General features: G+C 38.2%; 2 protein-coding genes across 3 annotated transcripts in view; both read left to right on the forward strand.

The window, feature by feature from the left end:
- Positions 1-2,025, forward strand: part of pdcd4b (programmed cell death 4b) — a 14,323-nt gene extending 12,298 nt beyond the window's left edge. For both annotated transcript variants that reach the window (XM_016524480.1, XM_016524479.1), the window contains exon 12: positions 1,353-2,025. Coding sequence is in view for 1 of the 2 variants with exons in the window: in XM_016524479.1 (XP_016379965.1) it covers positions 1,353-1,413 (61 nt within the window). In the remaining variant the exon portion in view is untranslated. The remainder of the gene's footprint in view (positions 1-1,352) is intronic.
- Positions 2,026-5,220: 3,195 nt separating this feature from the next.
- The window catches only part of LOC107717661 (leucine-rich repeat protein SHOC-2), a 25,187-nt gene continuing 18,011 nt past the window's right edge, over positions 5,221-12,396 (forward strand). The window contains exon 1 of the mRNA XM_016524482.1: positions 5,221-5,288. The gene's annotated coding sequence lies outside the window, so the exon portion shown is untranslated. The remainder of the gene's footprint in view (positions 5,289-12,396) is intronic.

Raw genomic sequence — 12,396 nt, forward strand, 5'->3', positions numbered from 1 at the left:
CAACAGTGAAAAGGGACTTCTTTCAAACGGTGTCGCGTTCCGAACGTTGTTTAAGCCACATACACTGGTATTGCGGTATTTTAAAAATTCATATCATAACAAAAATAAACACCGGTATTCGGTATGAACCGGTATACCACCCAGCACTAATATTAAGTAATGTTTTTTTTCTGTCATATTTATTATGAATAGCAGTAATGTATAAACACATTTGATATATTTATTATTATTACATGATATCAGTATACAAAATTTGTTGTTGTTATTATTAATATGATGATGATGATGTGTGTGAGTGTGATAATATTGTCATGTACTAGGGTTGCCCCCTAATAGCTGACTAATCGTTAGTCGACCAGAAGAGGCTTGGTCGATCAATTTTATTAGTCACTTAGTCGCAGAAAAAATAAATAAATAATAAAAAACAATATCCACAGGCGAAGTTCGTGACGGACAGATCGTTAACAGCTAGTCTATGTTAATACAGTACATCAGGCAGGACATCCAAACGCTCGCCTTTCATTCATCGACCTCAAATATGGTTTATCATCTGAAATATGTAAGTATTAGCAACTTTACATGGCCGCTCAATCTAATGTTAACCTAGAAACATTTGCGCTATTGAAGTGTCTGTGCGGAGTGTGGAGCTGAACAGTAGCGTGCTCACAGCAGGACAGAAGGAGGCGCCGGTGCGGTCACTTGCTCTTAAAATACTCCCTCATTTTTGGTCATACAGATAAGAGTAATAAATCTTACAAATCTGTAAAGACTCTACGTTTATTTGTGTGCACTCACAATACCGTGCTTTTGTAAAATAATGAAAGCAAACAAGATGCGCTTACTGCCGTCTCGGTCTCTGTGAACTTGAGCGCTAAACTCTGTGTATATCTTTGCCTTACAGACATTCAAAATATATCTATGTAGAGTGAAATGTCTACTTTCTAATGAACCAATTCAAATGGAAAACAAATATTTTCAGATTATGTAATAATCAGTGTGAAACATGCATACTGGCGCATCCACTACTGTGGAGATGACGAGAAAGTGCTTGTTTATCAGTGAAATATTAAAATGTTAATGAAGACTCCTTACTGTTTTTCCCTGACACATTCATAACCATTACTTCTGCCGGTGCGTTGTGGCAAGCTTTATGCGTGTATTTGTGCGCTTATTAGGCTATGTAGGCAATTAAAGGCTCATTATAAGGATTTAAATGGTTTATTAATAAACATGCAAATAGTCGACTAATGCTTAAAATGAACGACTACTAGTCGACCAGAAAAATCCTTACTCGAGGGCAGGCCTATCATGTACCCAAATGAACTTACTAGTTTTTGTTTTCTTTTGGTCAGGGGCCGTAAGAGGTTCATCAGTGAAGGAGACGGCGGGCGTCTCAAACTCTCGAGCTACTGAGTTCAGGAGTCCCAGCCGTTTCCGCGGCAGCTGCTCCAGTCGTGACGCTCACCGGATCTTTGTATTGCTTTAAGTTGCTTGTATTTGTCATGAAGGTTTAAGTACTAAAACCGTTCCTCCTGTCAGAACACAATTGGACCGCAGGGCCAGGCACTTTCAATCTGAAGGAGACGTAATCCCCCGATCCTTCTGATGTGACTTATATAAAATAATCCTGAAAGTGCCACACTTATGACTTAGTCATTCCATGTTTTATATTCCTGAGTTCACTGCCACTCCTGTTCTCCAGTCAGCACTGTTTGTAGAGACTTGCAGATTTGTGTACATAGCTTTATAAGTGCAAGTTCAGAGCTCTTTCTCCTCCTGGGCTGCTTTTGTATACGGTGCTCCAGTGTTTTTTTTTTCCCCCTTTATTTCCTCTTTGACTTCTCAAAGATGTCATTTCTGATGGTCACTGACGAAAGGACAAACCTGAGCAACGCACAGCAGCTGGTATCATTTCACAGAACATTTATTTTTATATTTCAGTAGACTGGTGGATGTGGAATGTACCTGACTTACTTGCTCTTTGTTTAAATTGGTTGATGAATAAATAATAAGTTGTTGTTGTCATCACTGATTACTGGTACTGACGTGGGGAGGATGTTCTTCGTAGATATTGCAAAAAAAAAAAAATCCCATTTTTAGGAACAGAAATAGTTTCCATCGTGACATTATTAATAACAGCATAAATTGCAACAACAATGTAATTTAATAAAAAATGCTGTTTTTATATATTATTATTTAGCTTTAGGAGTGAAATATGACTTGGGTATTTCCTGAAATTTACAGGACTAGAATTTTTTATAATTAGCGATCAAACACTAAGGCGGGTGGATGATAGATGATAGACGTAATGCAACGACAAATTGAACAAAATATTAAAATTGATGAAATTTTAATCAAATATTTACTTGATTTTCACTACGTATTGACAACAGTAAATTTTAATAATCCATAATCTAAAAATAGTGAAAATTCAGTCCACTTGTATAATGGTGAGATTTTTTTTTAATGCTTCTGAAAGTCTCTTCTCACCATGGCTGTATTTATTTGATCAAAAATACAGTAGAATTATGAAATATTATTCCAATTTAAAATATGTACTTTCTATTTTAATATATTTTCAAATATAATTTATTCCTGTTATGGCAAAGCTGAATTTTTTAGCAGCCATGTTTTTGTGGAAACATTGACACTTTTTCGTGATTATTCGATTAAAAAAGTAAATAACAGCGTTTATTTGAAATAGTTTAACTGTCACTTGATTTATTAAATGTTCTTGTTGAATACCATTACACATTTCTTTAAAAAAAAAAAAGACGTAGTAGTTTAGAAGTTAAATATATATATTTAAATATGACATTTACAAAGTGGATGTACTTAAAAACTAGACAGAGGAATGTGAAGACCTGTGCATTATCGCAATTTCATGCATTAATTAGCTGCCATTTTATTCGACAAAAGCCCGTATTTAGTGAGTTTTATATATATATATATATATATTTAAAAAATTTAATTTGAGAATATAGCCATTGAAACCATGCAACAGAGCTGCAACTGTCATGAATGAACTTTCTGGAACAAAAATGCATCTGAAACTGAACTAAATAATCATTCATGTGCAAATGAGGCCTTATGAACTAAAGCACACCTAAACTCATGCATAAATATAATTGCTACCAAAACAGCAAACAAAAAAATCTAAACCTTTCATCTGAAAGTTGACCTATGTCTGACTATATTAGTGATATGTGCTGATATTAGGTTGTGATGGAAGTGTGTACTTCATCCCTCGGAAGTGTGCCCTACTCTGTTCTCTCCGGCTGCTGCTGCTGCTTCAAAGCCAGTTCTTGTTGTCTGATGAGCTCCTGAGCTTCCTGCTGCATCTTCTCCAGTTTCTCCAGCGTCACAGACTTCAAAGGCAGGAGTTTGGGTTTGCACAGGACCATGGTGGGAACGTCCTCCACGGAAAGCTGGCCTGCACAGAGAAAACACAACACAACCCTCATGCGCTGGGTGTTTGCAGCAAGAGCCGGACTAAAGTTGAGCTGTGGATTCCAGTGCTGCGGTTGTTTTGGTTGTCATGTGGGGACGTCGGTATAAGGCCGGGTGAGATTCTGAAAGCTGTGCACTACAAAAAAATGCAAGTCTGCTGAACAAAACAACAGCAGTGGAAACACTCGCCTTGTTTAGGCAGAACCTCTCTAAACATCGACTTAACTTCAGGCATTGTGATTCAGCGAGGAACCTGTTAATGTAATGCAAAAAAATTAAGCATATATATATATATATATATTTGAAAAGCAATACAATCAAATCTATCATGTATTATTAGTCACATATAAAACAAAATATGCACGCATAAATCTTAATCCATACATAAAATCTTAAGAAATATATTTCTTTCTTTTAATTCTGAGGGGAAATATGCCAGAAATGTCTTCGTGAGATTCACCTTATTAACGTTATATTATAGGGGCATCACGTCGCCGGGTTTCTATTAGCTTGTTGACTAACGACAGGCAAACGTTACTGCTCTTAATCGACTGTTAGCTAACTATACATTTACAAAGGTAGTGCACTGTAAATAAACATTAAAAACATAACGTATGCTTCGCTTCGTGGATTTACCGTTTATCTCATCAGCTGGTGTTATACGCACTTCCGGTTCAGCGCGTTCTACTCGCGCGAGCTCTTCCGCTGCTGCCGCCTAGCGACACTGGCGCGCGATTAGCAGACAACGGTAGCTGTTTCGGCTGATGAAGGTGGTAATCATTTTTGGATGGTTTATTATTTTGGTATAATCAATAGATATTGCCTTCATAAAACGAGCTGCCTAAAAGTCAAACCTATGGCTTTCTGAATTTGCTGAGAAAATATTTGCAGAAGAATTACAGTTTGTTTCACTTCACAAAATCTACTCGGATACAATTTTATTTTTTCTTTATTAATTTCTTCTTCTTCTTCTTGTTATTTTATTTTTGGTTTTGAACACATTTTAGTTATCTTTCACTCCAAAATTATTATTATTATCATTATTATTGTTGTTGTTGTTTTTATTTTAGCTATTGTTGTTTTATTGTTAGTTTTTAGCACTTATTGGTCATTTTTCACTCCAGAATTAAAAGAGAATAATAATTAGAAAAGTTATTTTACATAAAATAGGCATACTTCTAGACTATTGTTGTTGTTGTTGGTTTTGGTTGTGGTTTTGAACACATCTGGGTTATATTTCACCCCAAAATTATTATAATAATTATTATTATTACTATTATTATTATTATTGTTGTTGGTTTTGAACACATTTGGGTTATATTTCACCCCAAAGTTATTATTATTAATAATAATAATAATATAATAATAATAATAATAACATTGTTAATATTTTATTGTTGGTTTTGAACACATCTGGGTTATATTTCAAAATTATTATTTTTTCTCAATTTCATGGCTTCACTTGTGACACTTCCGTCCCCCAAAACGCCACTTCCTCCCCTGATCCCTCCCAGGGCACTTTATTGCGTCTGTCATCATCGCTGCGATATTTCCAAAACAATTTATTATTATTATTATTTATTATTTATTAACAAGAACAAGTTACCTGTATATAACAAACATTATACATGATATAAACAATTATACACTAGAGGGGCTGTATACTCATACAGATTTATATAAAAAATATTAAAGCGTTTATTTCCAAAACACAAATAACGCGGAGCTCCAGCAGTCTCGTGACGCGTCAGTGATGCGCGCTGGGGAGGGGAGCGGAGCTGCGGCGCTGCTGGAGAGGAGGAGGAAGCGAGGATGGCTGCGGAGGCACACCTCTGAAGGTAAAGCGCTCTCGCGGCTCTACGCGGCTCCGGATCGCACCTTCCGCGGCGCGGCGTTGATGTTCGGCGCGATGAACGCCCGCGTGCGGCGGCCAGGCGCGATCGACGCGGCGCGGTCCGCGTGCGGCGGGTCTGAATGCGCTCTTTTGTTCAGTCCCGGAATGGCCGCTGCTTTGGTGCGTGCGTGTGTAGAATGGGGTTTCTTTTCTTTTTTTAACATATTCCGTAGGCTTGCGAAAAGAAAGAGAAAGAGAGAGAGAGAGAGATAGAAAGAGAGAGAGAGTGGGGGAATAAAAAGAAAGGTGCCGCGAAAGCCAATGCGTGCGGAATGCGTCTGTACAGTAAACAAAAGAGTGATTTGTCCCAAGATGGTCATAGAGTCAGAGTCAACAAAGCTTTATTGTTACCATTTACAATATTGCGAAAGCGCATACAATACTTATAGCACACAAATATGTATTTAAAAAAATAATACAAATAAATAAATAAGTGAAAGTGGATGCAGAAATGACGGGAAAGAAAGAGACATGGTAACAAAAAAAAGTAAAATGAAAATAAATAGACCTTTCTAAGTGTCCGTTCAACAGACAGTAGAGCACGACTGCTGCTGCGCGCTCACACTGGCGATATGCGATTCGCGAATGAGTCGTTCTTTTGAATCGGATCTTCTCAGTGAATTGATTGAACCGGTTGGCGAAAACTATTTGTTTACGAAATGGCCTAAAACGATTCATTCGCAGACTGAATAGGACCGAGTGGTTTTGAGTGCAAATACCCACTGGAACACACTTGTTGTAAAAATGCAAGTGACCTTTTTTACTGAGCATATATTTAAACAATTTGATTTTCAATATTTTGCACTTGGAAATTAAAGTCTAAATATCTGTTCAGTCAGTAGTCTGTATGACACAGTTTAACAATTGTGTTGCTTCTAATTAGCAGTAGCACACATTTTACAAAATACATACTACTCATCGATGCACTAACAAAATGTGTAAAACTTCCAAATTACAAACTATGTAATATCTAATTATTTTAACTTACTTGGTGTGAACCCGAAAATTTGACTGAATAGTAAAATAGGTAATTTTGAAAAAAACAAAAAAAAGGAGGGGGCAAAATATGCCCACATATAGCTTTATATGAACTTTGTAGAGTATGCAGTATGGTGCGCTGGGATATCATGGACTAATTGAGGACACAATTTCTCAATGACTAAAAGTCGCGATAAAAACGGAAGTAGCGACAGACTGTACTTCTTACTGTAACGGATTAACGAAGAAGAAAAAATGTAGGGAGACATGGTTCAATGCAGTGGTTGTTGATTGGATGTTGAGATGTGGGTGTTACAGTGAAAAGTGGTGGCAGATCAACGCAAGCTGGCAGAGGTGGACTTTAAAGATAGGGCAGGTGATTTTGGAGAGGCTAGTAATGCTTTGAAAGCATAAGATCCCACCCTCTCTGCAAATCACTCTCCAAAGCCACGCCTCCTCCAAAACACATGAGTGCGCACAGGAAGATCATAGGCTATCCAGTGACACGATGAGATACGGCATTGGTGGAGGACTGAATGCAAAGCTGTCCGATTACCTTGTCTCATTCACCGGTGAGAAAACATTATAGGACAAAGCATAGGGCTGCACGATTAATCGAATGTGATAGTCATGTGCATCTCGTCAGTAAAGTCGGTTCTGTGATCAGTAGTAAATCTCCAGCACGTGCTTTCAGATGGAGCAGCATTTACTAAACAGAGCCGTAGTTCACTGACAAGCTGCGCAAAATCGTGTTCATTTTCGCAGACGATTTATTCGCACGATTATGAAATCGAAGATATCGTTCTGTGATAATGAAAGCTGTTTGCGTAGCTTCTCAGTGAACTGAGGCTCTATGTAGTAAATGCTGCTCCATCTGAAAGCACGTGAAAATACCACATTAAATAACATGTTATTACTCCAAACTCACTTCATAACATCAGTCAGGAGTTTGAAATAAATCCTTCTGTGAGATGATGCGGCTTCTTACACAGAATAAGGCACGCAACATATTTCATATGATAAAGGCTATGTTGATTAACATTGCATCATTATTAAAATGAAAATTATAATAATAATTATAATAAGAACTCAGATAAATCATATATTGTCGTAGTCCTGTGTTTATTAGTCACGCTGAATCAATGAAAAAAGTTAAATCTTCTGTTTATTCAGCTACTATAGGGATTTCCTGGATTTCTTCTGCGGGGCGTATTTGGAGTTTCAGCGCGAGAGCGCCCTCTGGCCTTCGGGTGGAGATTTACTGCTGATCACAGAACCGTGCTTCACTGACAAGATGCGCATGACTATCGCAGCTTTTGCCTTATCGTGATTGCGATTTCATTTCGATTTATCGTGCAGCTCTAACAAGGCACATAATATTACAATAATAATGCCTTCCATTCTCACTCGGTCTGCAATAGCGTAATGGACCGCGCTGATGACGTATCATGTCTGCGTGAACAGGGTGTGCAGAGGTATGCAAATACTTGGGCTGCCCTCAACTAAAGATTCTTCTGGTCGACTAGTAGTCTTTCATTTTAAGTGTTAAGTCGACTAATCGCACGTTTATTAATAAGCCATTTAAATCATAATAATGAGCCTTTAATTGCCTCCATATCCTAATAAGCGCTCAAGGGCACGCATAAAGCTTGCTGCAGCACACCGGCAGAAGTAATGATTATGAATGTGTAAGGGAATGATAGGTGAGCATTTGGCTGTCCTGCCGATGTACTGTATTACCACATAGAATGTCCGTCACGGACTACGTGACTTCGCCTGTGGATTTTTTAAAAAATATTCTGCCACTAAGCAGCTAATAAAATTTTGGTCGATCAAACCTCTTCTCGTCGACTAACAGTTAGTCGACTATTAGGGGGATGCCCTAGCAAATACATAAGTTGACAGGCAAGTAGGACAGCTCATTGTAGCTCTCGGACCGAGGAATATGATTGGATGAACATTGTATGGTTCTACGCCTTTCACAGAAAATATAAATACATTTAGACGACTTAATCTAGTGATTGCAATCGGGATGTGAAGAGACTTTCAAGCATGACAAAAATGTTTTTGAACCAAATCACCTACCCTGCCTTTAAGTTGACTAAATGATTGATTTTCCCAAAACGCTATTTCGACAGAGGGGAAAACTGTGGAAAAATTGTGCTAAAGTTGTTCTGGTTGTGTTTCTAGCAACAAAACCAGACCTGGCAACCCTGATGTCACCATTGTTAATAGTAAGATCTATAATATGCATTTAGAAAATAAATATGATTTAATTTCTTTAGGTGCGTCCCAAATCATGTACTTATGCACTATTCTATGACATTTTGTAGTATAAATAGTGCGAGTAGTGTACACTGAAAATTCCAAAAAGAAAAAGTGCACTTTAAATACCCGGATAATGCACTTAAAACAAAGACTATAGAAATACAAAGACGGTTCACTCCTATACTTATGAATGGGAGAAACGGCAACGCGCAATATGGCGGAATAGTCCCGCCTTCTATATGAAAGAGCCAATCACTGATTGGTAAAGTCATTGCGTCACTGCAGCGGCCTTTAGAAGCTCCAGTTTCCATAGAAACCTGATGCTAGACCAGCCGATGCGCATGCGCAGTCATAAGCGCGTTATAACTGCGCATGCCGAAAAAATAAGCTTTTTTAATGCTATTTGAGCATAAGAAACAACATTCATGGGGCAGTTCATTTCAGATTTTGTTGTGGATTCATTCATTCAGGACTTGGTCTTGTTTGAGCTGCCCGGAGGCATTGCAAATATGGCTGCTGAGTGAACAGACTTTCCTTGAAAGGGACTTTGACTTAAATAACTGAAAAACGAAGTGTGGAATGCTGGACACTTCATGCACTCAACTGTCACAGCTTTAATTACGTAGCGAAGGGGGATGGGCTATGAGACTCCATTATAAATTACAAAAATAACCTTATAAAATTCCTCCACTACATAGTTGAGTACAGTGCATAAGTACATAGTGCATAAGTTCATAGTGTATAGTGTGTCAATTGGGACGCAGCTATGCCGACTTGCTGATTCTGACTCTTTGAACCGATTTTTTAAAACGAAACGTTCGAAAGAACCGATTCGCGCGAACGAGTCGGGCTTTCCATCACTAACGCACGCACGCACGCACGCGCTGCGGATTGAGCTGCTCTTCCCGCTTCGAGCGCCGTTTGGCGGATGACAGTTTGTTTTCACAGAGGGCCTGTCTGAGCAGAAGAACGAACATTTACATCCTCAACTACGGGAACCGAATCGCTTTTCGTCAAGATGAGACCACTTATTCCCAAATGTACGCGTTTGGTGAGAAGTGTGAGGTGACATTTGTGTTTTGTGCTGTTTTTTTGCGTAAACTTACGCAGGGCTAATGCTGCTAGCCGCAGCTGAAGGGTGGCTAATGCTAGCAGAGAGATTTCCTTAGCCAGCTTTCAAGCTGTCCGTATGTGGCGTCAAAATATCACGACACGGCGAATGCGCTCAGAGTATTTTCGTTATTTTTTTCTTTAGTCACCAATATAATGTAAGTCGACATTAATGACAGTTGTGTGGGTTTCTGTGGTTTAATAGCAAGAAATGGTTAGCTAGTTAGCCGTATCAAAACAGACGCTTTACACTCTGAGCCCCCCATACTGTCATTTTAAATCTGCTTCAGAGTGAAGAATAGTCTTTCATTTGAAGAGATTGTCAGTAAAATTTATCTGTTCTCATTCGACTTTATACTTGTGTGTGTAGAAGTGCATCTGTTAGCTATTTAGAAAGCATTCTGTGGGTTTCTTAGCCTTGTTTTAAAGCCAACATCCTAGTCGAGCTGAGTAATAGTCATATTTAGCAAAACCATGAACTTTCAGGTGTTAAAATAGACTTTATGCAACATCCCAGTATTGCACACATCCATGCAATGTTAAAAAAACAAGAGTGGTTTGCTTTTGTCTTGATGGGATTCGTGTGCATTTGGGGATCTGTTTTATAAATATCAGATGCATCATCTCTGCGAGCTGATGTAAGTGTGTTCGAAGCGTGGTAAGAAAGATGTATTTTTTCCTGCAGTCGGATGTAAGATTAGGAGAAAGTTGTGCAGGATGACCCCTGCCTTACAGTGCTGTTCAACATTCTTCGCCCACCACACACATCCAGAATCGCTTCGGTTTTCTGCATATTAAGTATCCTGTTTTATTTCCTGTACTTTGGATGTTTCATTGGAGATGCACTGCCTAATAGCTGATAATTATATTATGGCTGATGATGATCAATATTATAGGCTTGGTTTGTCTTTTGTGTAGGCAGCACCAATCTAGACATGTACTTTTACAGAATGATTGATTGTGGTTTGGTACTTTTGTAATTGAACTGTTCTGATTCCACTTAACAGTTCTTTTAGTGCTTTTTATAAAGAGATCTTTGGGAAAACAAATCTAGTATTTACAGCCTTCTCAGTCAGTTGTCAAATGATGAGATGATTTTGGCACACAGATTTATAATAGAACAGTTGTAATATTTCAGAAATTAATTTTGAGCATAGTCATACAATTGTAACCGTAAACTCAATTTTTGATTTTTGAAAAGAGGGGCAAGTCAAATTTATTTTTTTGTGGTAATCAACATTATGCCACAAAGGCATTGTACTGTAACTAAGGGTGAAACGGTTCGCGGGAAAAAATTGAACCGTACGGTTCTCCACACACTGTTCGGCACGCGCTAGGACTGCGGTTCAACTTAAATCTGACAACGCATCTGTAATATGGTTTGCGATAAATAACACGTAAAACAAACAAGGTTCAGCTAATGTATGTTTCTGTTGATGGATGTGCATTCTGGCTTCCCAGTACTTACAACAACAGCGATGAGAAAAAAAAAAACTGTACGTACCGTATCAGTGCACTGGATCAGTGCATTCTCTTAAAGTGACAGCACTATTAATCAAACGGCAACAACAAAGAATTCACTTATACAGTGAAATATGCAAAGCTGTTTTACATTTCATTACTTCATTCAATTTCTGTACCTAAAAACTAATGTTAGACCTACCTAAAAAAAAAACTGAAAATCACTGTTTATTTTATTTGTATCTTTACTCTATTGTATTTATTTGTGCTGTTGCTTGTAGTTAGATAGATTATTCGTATTTTCTTTATTTTTATTTGACAGTATAGTTTTTCCCTAAACATACCGAAACCGTGACTCTAAAACCGTGATACAAACCAAACCGTGAGTAAGTTGAACCGTTCCACCCCTAACTGTAACCAGAATATTTCTTTAAGTACGTTGTCCTTAAGTTGGCATGGAGTGAAAATTCGCCATCTATTTTAAGTGTATATCATAGATCTAATTGTGAGTCATGCATGCATTTTTGAAGCTTTCCGGTGAAAATGTTAGACTTCTTTCTGGTGATGTATGCAGGATTTGTCTAATCATTTTGCCTAGTCCATTTAAACTCCGCCTTCTCAAGCACATGTTCACATGCAGGCCCGGCGCCAGAGGGGGGGCCCCACGGACATCCCTGTGCCCCCGCTTTGGACGGAGGGAGACAGTCGAACTTGAGTTTAGCGTGTATTATAGTCTTACTCATACAACTGCCTGCTGTTGCTTCTGATGGCTTTTAGATGGAAAAGCTGCCCATAACCCCTGGTCTGGGATCTGTTTTCTTCGTAATAATGGCATAACAAAATAGATTTGGCAGACAATCCAGTGTATCTGCCCTTCTGCTTTGGAAAGCGTCAAATGATTTTACAATGCATTTTCGCAGAGGTGAGCAATGTAGCCAATCACAGACATGTTTGTTGATTTCTAAAACGCAATGGCCAATCAGAGGTGTTTAGGTTGGAATCCACGCACTCACCGCTCCAGTCACCGTTTTTTGTCCAGTGCTGCGTTCTATCATGCTCGTAACTTCTTTCTAACAAAGACATTTAAAAAAGTTTCATCGTGTAGTCACGTTCATTGTTTTTTTTGTTTGTTTGTTTTTACTTTGTGAGATCGTGATGAATGAGTGACAGTTTTTAATACATTTAAAGGGAGCACTCTTTGCATGCTGTATACGATAATATATTCAGAATTTAAA

This window comes from Sinocyclocheilus rhinocerous, unplaced genomic scaffold, assembly GCF_001515625.1.
Source record: "Sinocyclocheilus rhinocerous isolate Xijiao unplaced genomic scaffold, SAMN03320098_v1.1 scaffold633, whole genome shotgun sequence".
Lineage (NCBI taxonomy): Eukaryota > Metazoa > Chordata > Actinopteri > Cypriniformes > Cyprinidae > Sinocyclocheilus > Sinocyclocheilus rhinocerous.